The following is a 7,815-nucleotide window of genomic DNA, read 5'->3' on the forward strand; positions in this document are numbered from 1 at the left end:
AAAAAAAAAAAAGTCTTTTTCTGGGTGGGAACCTCTGCAAAAAGCTGGCTGCAGTCCACACCCCTGAGTGGGGACTTTTTTTTTCAGCACTTGAAAATGTGCCACTTCATTCTGGTCTCCATGGTTCTACTGCCATTCAAATTGTTTTCCCTATAAAGAAGGTGTCATTTTTCCCCCTTTAAAGATTTTTGGTGCCTTTAGTTTTCAGAAATTTAATTACAATTTGTCTTTGTATAGATTTCTTAGGTTTACCTTGCTTGAGATTTGTGTAGCTTCTTAAATTTGTTTACCTGACACATCAGGTAAATGTCCAAAAGGACAAAAAAAGAAAAAGGAAGAAATGGTTTGGGCAGAGGAGACCAAAAACAGAAAGATGGGGAGGAAAATAATTTTGTTCTAGAGATACAAGCCATTTTCAAAGATTCTGCTTAATTACAAAAGGGGGAGAAAGGGACTGGGGGAGCTGCCTAGAGGCACTTGACCCTATTCCCCTCTCTCCTTTTCCTCTTATTAGCCAGAGAAAGAAGGTAAAATAGCCCAAAAGAGGTTGGTAAGAAAAGAAAAAGAGGGGAAAAAACCCCAAATACAGAATATCTTAGTCTGTTTTGTGTTCCTATAAAGGAATACTTGAGGCTGGGCAATTCATAAAGGGGAAAAAGGTTTATTTGGCTCATGGTTTGGATGTCTGCAAAGTTCAAGATTGAGTATCTCTGCATGTGGTAAGATTAGGCTGCGTGCACTCGTGGTGGATGGCAAAGAGAAGCCAGCATGTGCAGAGATCACACGGGGAGAGAGGAAGAAAGAGGAGGGGAGAGGGACAAAGGCCTTATTAACAACCACCTCTCAGGGAACTAACAAAAGGAGAACTCACTCACCCCTCTCCCAGGGCATTAATCTATTCATGAGGGATCCATCTTTATGTCCTAAATACCACTCCACCTCCCATACTGGGGATTGAATTTCAATATGAGATTTGGAGGACATAAGCATTGAAACTACAGCAAAGGGAGAGAAAATAAAAATAAACAACTAAATTATACATAGAGGTAATATATTTTAATATACATATAACCACATAATATGGATACAGATATAAAATTTTTAACTAAACTAAAACAAAGGCCCACAATTTGATCCAATTGGAAATCCAAAATTTCTATTCTTCTCCTGGTCCCACAAAACTCATATCCTTCTAGCATTGCAAAATACAATCCTTTCTTCTCAATAGATAAAAAACTCCTACTCTATTCTAGCAGTACACATCCACTGTAATCAATGGACCAGTTTTCATGAAACTCTAATGGCTAATACCAGAGCTAGACCACTAGACATCATTAGTTTTCATTGATAAATACTTGGTTTTGGACTGTGTTTTAGCACTTCATCTTTACCCACTATAGCTTCCATCTCATCATTAAACACCTTAGTCTCAGGTCACCTACAAGCCTCATTTTCAAAATTAAAATGAACAGAAACAAATTTCTAAAGCCATCAACATAGTGTGGGTTCATTAGCAAAATCCCTCCACATCTTTCCCAAACACTTTGTTGTGGATACTTCAAGGTGTCTGTGCTACATTGGTTCCACATTGGAACTCTTATTCCAGAATAACACAAGTTTTTGACTTGTCCATGGTTTCACAAAAATGACTCTAAAGAAGTTTGAAAGATAATCACAAGCCAAAATGAAATGTGCATTTGAAAGAATGAGGATGTACCTTCACAACCAAATATAACTAGAATTCTCAAAGTGAAATGTCACAGATATCAACTCTCAAACTTAGTACTTAAGGAACTCAAACATTTCAAACATAATAACCAAATACATACAAGCTTATTAACAAATTGCTTAATACCCTGCAACATAACCGCCATTTCTGCTGTGTTGAGATATATATATATATATATAGATATATATATATATACACACACACACATTTAACACACTTTGCAACTACATGATATTAAAAACCCCCAACGTTCTGTTCTTTGTTTTTTTCTTGAGGAAAGGTTTTGCTCTGTAGCCTGGGCTAGAGTGCAGTGGTGTGATCATAGTTCACTGCAACTCAAACTCTTGACTTCAAGTGAATTTCCCACCTTAGTCTCCTGAGTAGCTAGGACTACAGATACACACCACCACACCTGGCTATGTTTTTGTTTGTTTGTTTGTTTTATAGATGAGATCTTACTATGTTGTTCAGGCTGGTCTTGGCCTGAGCTCAAGTGATCCTCCCACCTCAGCCTCCCAAAGTGCTGGGATTATGGGTGTCAGCCACTGTGCCCAGCCTCAGATCTATTTTCCTGACTGGTGTGCACAATGACTGACAATGGTGGTCTTGCCAATGCCCCGGTCACCTCCCACCAGCATTTGGTACAGGCTGGGACACCATAATGGCCAGGGTTCAAGGCTGGAGAGAGAGAGAGTCTGGGAGTGCAAGAATGCTCCCATTTTCCTGAATTCATCTGTTCATTGGCTCGATTTCACTGCTAAGTTAGTTTGTCAAGAAGATATTAGATGTTCCCTGAGTTTTTTGATAAGAATATCAGCCTGTTTTCTCTGTATTCAAATGACACCTTTGCTTGGTAAAATGTGCCTGGGTAGAATTTACTTTTCCTCAGAATTCTGAATGCATTTCTCTACTCTGGCACTGGACACAGCAATGGAAGAGGCTGAGGTCAAGCTGGTCTCTAATCTTTGTTCCAAGACCCCATTCAATGTCCTAGACATGGATTCAGAACACTCAGCCAAGGATATATGCTGCTCTGTTGAGCTTCATCTTCGTCCCTCAGCTCGTCTTAGATGAGTGCAAAACATTTAAACTCTGGTGTCTTGAGAGCAAAATGATTTAAAAAACTGTTAGCTGCTGGGTGCAGTGGCTCACACCTGTAATCCTAGCACTCTGGGAGGCCGAGGCAGGCGAATGGACTGAGCTCTCAGGTTTGAGACCAGTCTGAGCAAGAGCCAGACCCCACCTCTAAAAAATAGCCAGGCCTCATGGTGGGCATCTGTAGTCCCAGCCACTCGGAAGGCTCAGGCCAGGGCATCCCCTGATGAGCTCAAGAGTTTGAGGTTGCTGCGAGCTATGATGGCATGGCATCTACCAAGAGTGACAAAGTGGGACTTTGTCTCAAAAATAAATAAATAAATAAATAAATAAAATTATTAACTCCTAGTTTTTCAGAAAGGGCTAAAATCCATCATAGGAGCACATGCTTCCTCCCTCTCTTCCTGGCAGGTGCCCTGCGAAGCTCTGCTTTCACGACATCTGAGCAAAGCTAAATGGACAGAAAGGAAATGTAAAATTTTCTTTTAAAACTACTCCTGAGAACCTGTTATACAGCCTTGGTGTAAACTTACATGCAGGGTGTAAGTTTTAGGCCTCAGCCCTATCTGGAGGGAATGACAGAACCACAGTCATCACGGTAAGATTGTCACCACTTCTGTACTGACCTGCTGCTAAGAAGATAGGAGCAGACGCAGCAGTTTCATAGTGCCCTGTTAATTTGGCTACAGTCGTAAATCTTATTCACTCTCTTTACAACGTCTAAATAAAAAGTGAGAATACCTGGTTCTCTCTGCCTACACACTATCCCTCTTCCTCTCTTGTGTTGGTCCTTTTTGTACTTGGGAAAAATAAATGAACTCTTCTTTCTATCTTAGTCTTTGGGGAAATCTTTGCTCAAACCCAGGTGCACTAGCTCTCCACCGCCCTAACCCTCTTCTGAATGAAACTGTCCTGCAAGTGTTTCTACATATACACATACCTTGGCTACTTTCCTCCAAAATGAACTTAGAATTTTCCAGTTTTTCTTTTTTTTCAGCTCACCTTCTGTACTCAGAAATGCTTATAAGAAAATTAAGTAACCATTCTGGTGAATTCTTTAAAGATGCTAGCTGAACAATTAGGAAAGCCACCATTCTGCACAGAATACAGTGTAAAAGTAGCCCAAGAGGAGAGAGAGAATTCCCACAATTTTGTTTTGAGGTAACAAATGTTTTCCCCTTCCCCATTCCCGTTGTGGAAACGCTGAGTTTCCATCAGTGATAATGCTGAGGTACAAACGTTTTCGGGGTTCATTGTGGGAGATTTTCACTGTGGCTAAGAAGAGAAGCATTGCAATTCTTCCCAATTCAAAATAGAAGGAAATTTATCCATTAACTATGCACAGAGTAAACAACACTGTGCTCAGAATAATTAAGTGAATTTTCCTAACAGTCCTTAAGTAACGTGTACAAAAACTTTTCAGGAAGACATGAATATAGGCTAAGCCTAACTTTCCAACATCGTAAGTTACTTTACTTGCTTCCAAAGACATATTTTCACAGAATTAGAAAATATTAGGGGGAGTGGCAGAGGGGTAGGAGAAGGGGGTTTGTAAGTGCTCACTTAGGAGGCACAATGGCAGGGTACAGGGCGTACCTCCTGGGTGAAGGGCTCAACTACAACTTCGACTCTACCTACAAATGCAAACAATGTAACCTGATTGTTCATACCCTCATATTAATCTGAAATAAAAAAATCAGCACATTGTATGCCATAAATGCATTAATATACACAGTTATGTACACAGCTAATAAAGAATTTAAAAATATCTTTAAAAATACAGTAAAATGTACACAATTAATAAATAGAATAGAATTTAAATAGAATTTAAAAATATCTAATAACAATTCAGTAAAAAAGAAAATATCATCAACCATATAATGAAAAATATCTCTGTAGCCCAGTCCATCTTCCATGATTCAGAAAAGCTTAGTAGGACAATATTTAAATAACATCATATTGATTCTGGTGAGGGACACTGGGACGCCGAATGAAAACCCTGAATGTCAAAGAGTTGCATGTCCCTAAGACTTTGGAAAGGGCCACCAGCAAGGCATTCTTTGTTTCACTGGTTACACAGTAATAGGGATTTGGGTAAACTGCATCCCTTTCTGAATCGTAATAGCAGATTCCCCTGCCTTCAGGACTCAAGCAGAAGACCTTTCTCCTGACACAAAGTTTTCTAGTGTAGCCACCCAGTTTTACTAGTTTCTGCTTTAAAGTTAGGGCAGTCTGTGTAGAATAGCCTTCTAACTCCTTGTCTGGTGACCCACACAAGGTTAATAGGACTGGTGGAGTTCTCTGGGAAATCAGAAGAGCATCACAGATGACTTTCTGGTTCCCTTCCAAGCCCACATACAAAGACCAGCTCCTGGAGAAGAAGATCCATGAACCTTGAATAACAAAGCCCATTTCTTTCCATATTATTTCCAAGAACAATTTAATGTAATGGACGTCTGGAGTACGTATTTTCTCTTCTGACAGTCCTAGATAAGGAAACAATGATAATACATTATAAAACACCGCAAACTTCCAATTTAATGGTAAAAAGTAGCTTGTATCAGACCAACCCTCCCACCATAAATAACTATAAAAGCTGTAAAATACATTATACAATAATATAAAGAACTGTAGAGCAACCAATTCAAGCAGGATCGAAAGGGCTACAATGTTTGATAGAGAGGAAACGCAAAAGTAGCTTCGCATCGCCTCTGCTTTCTCCCTAAGGAGATTTTCTATAACATAGCATGGATAAATAAAGCCCAAGCGGAAATCAGCAGTTTTACTGGACTGAGGAAAAAAAGCAGCCAGAATTCAGGGTTGCCCAAAGAGCTGGACTTTGAGAAATAAAATCTCAGAGAAGACGAAAGATCACAGAAGAAGCCAACATCTACATACAATTTTCCCTCAACTAAATTGGCTAAACAGGTGAGACACTGGAAAACAGAAGAAAATATCAAATGGGAGACCAAAGAGCTGAACTTAAGTTTTATCAGCCCATCATGGTGCTGCAGAGATACAGATTGGAATTCAAGTCCAGGCAAAGTAGAAGGGCCTTTGCCTAAACATCCCCGACCTTAAGACTAGAGATCTAGAGTTAAACATAGATACAGAGTTTACCCTTAAATAACATGACTTTGAACTGCATGGGTTCACTTATCTGCCAATCTACCTCTATCAGCCCTGAGCCAGAAAGACTGACCCTCTTCTTCTTTAGTCTACTCAACAGGAAGGTGATCAGGATAAAGACCTTTGATGATCCACTTCCACTTAATGAATACTGAATATGTCTTCTCTTCCTTATGTTTTTCTTTCTTCTAGCTGACTTTATTGTAAGAATGCAGTATATAATACATATGACATATACAATATATGTTAATTGACTACATAGGGAGACCCTGTCTATAAAAAAATTTAAAAATTAGCTGGATGTTGCGGTCTGTGCTTGTAGTTCCAGCTACTTGGGGAGAATCTGAGGTCCAAGCCCAGGAGTTCAAAGCTAAAAATGAGCTATGACTGGGTCACTGCACTCCAGCCTGAGTGATGAAACAAAATTTCATCACTAAAAATAAAAAAAATGTTATACACAGATTTTTCTTTTCTTTTCTTTCTTTTTTTTTTTTCAGACAGAGTCTCAAGTTGTCACCCTGGGTAAAGTATCATGGTGTCACAGCTCACAGCAACTTCAAACTCGTGGGCTCAAGCTATCCCCTTGCTTCAGCCTCCCAAGTAGCTGGGACTACAGGCACCTGCCACAACAGCCAGCTATTTTTTGGTTATAATTGTCATTGTTGTTGGGCAGACCAGGGCTGTATTTGAACCTGCCAGCTCTGGTGTATGCATCTGGAGTCCCCCGCTTGAGCTACAGGCCCCGAGCCAATATACACAGATTTTTGACAGCATAGAGGTCAGTGCCCCAACCACTGGTTTATTCAAGGGTCAACTGTACTTAGTAGTATGCTGGAGGGGACAAAGTAGGTCAGTAAGTGAAAGTGGGAGCTTTTAGTAATTGGAGCTGAGAAAGCAGTTATCCATATGGAATAAAATGAAATATTACTCTACATCACTGTCCATTGAGCTGGATTGTAGTTTTTAAATGTTAAATGTTACATGCAAAACTTTAAACTTCTCTCCCTCGGGTAGAGAAGGATCTCTTACACAGGTACAAAGAGAACTAAATTACAAAATCTACAAATGATACATTTGGGCCGGGCGTGGTGGCTCACCCCTCTAATCCCAGCACTTGGGAGGCCAAGGTGGGTGGATTGAGCTCATGGGTTTGAGACCTGCCTGAGCAAGAGTGAGACCACCCTCTCTGAAAATAGCCAGGGATTGTGGCAGGCGCCTATAGTCCTAGCTGCTTGGGAGGCTGAGGCAAGAGTATCTCTTAAGCCCAGGGGTTTGAGGTTGCCATAAGCAATGAGGCCACGGCACTCTACCAAGGGTGACAAAGTGAGACTCTGTCTCAAAAATATAAAAGTAAATAAACTGCAAGATAACTTAAAAATGATACGTGTAACTGTATTAATATTTTAAACTACTACTTATGAGGATATGCCTTAAGAAAAAAGAAATGCAAGCCACCAACTTGGAGAAGACATCTGTAATCTGTAATACAATAACCAAAAACAGACAGATAAATCAGAGATGCTGAATATTGATGGTGTTTCTTCAGTAACTGAATACGGCCATGCGTGAAGCTGGGTCTCACTCTAGACTTCCCAGTGACATAATATGGTATACTTCTTTATTTGTTTAAATTAAATTCAGTTGGGCTGGGGTGGGGCTCATGCCTGTAATCCTGGCACTCTGTAGAGCCCAAGGCAGGCGATTGCCTGAGCTCAGGAGTTTGAGACTGGCCTGAGCTAGAGTGTAACCCTGTCTCTAAAAAACAGCAGGACAGGGTGGCAGGCACCTGGAGTCCCAGCTACTCGGGAGACTGAGGCAAAAGGATTACTTGTGCCCAAGAGTTTGAGGTTGCTGTGAGCTAT

The 7,815-nt window shown here is 40.3% G+C and overlaps 2 protein-coding genes across 2 annotated transcripts in view; both read right to left on the minus strand.

Moving 5' to 3' along the window:
- LOC100957155 (schlafen family member 13-like) overlaps positions 1-7,815 on the minus strand; it is a 75,702-nt gene that overhangs the window by 30,386 nt on the left and 37,501 nt on the right. The window lies entirely within an intron of this gene.
- The window catches only part of LOC100957463 (schlafen family member 12), a 6,100-nt gene continuing 3,053 nt past the window's right edge, over positions 4,769-7,815 (minus strand). Inside the window, exon 2 of the mRNA XM_012809730.2 lies at positions 4,769-5,310. Within this exon, the coding sequence (XP_012665184.1) occupies positions 4,769-5,310 (542 nt within the window). The remainder of the gene's footprint in view (positions 5,311-7,815) is intronic.

Source organism: Otolemur garnettii, unplaced genomic scaffold, assembly GCF_000181295.1.
Source record: "Otolemur garnettii isolate 467f Iridium unplaced genomic scaffold, OtoGar3 scaffold00112, whole genome shotgun sequence".
Lineage (NCBI taxonomy): Eukaryota > Metazoa > Chordata > Mammalia > Primates > Galagidae > Otolemur > Otolemur garnettii.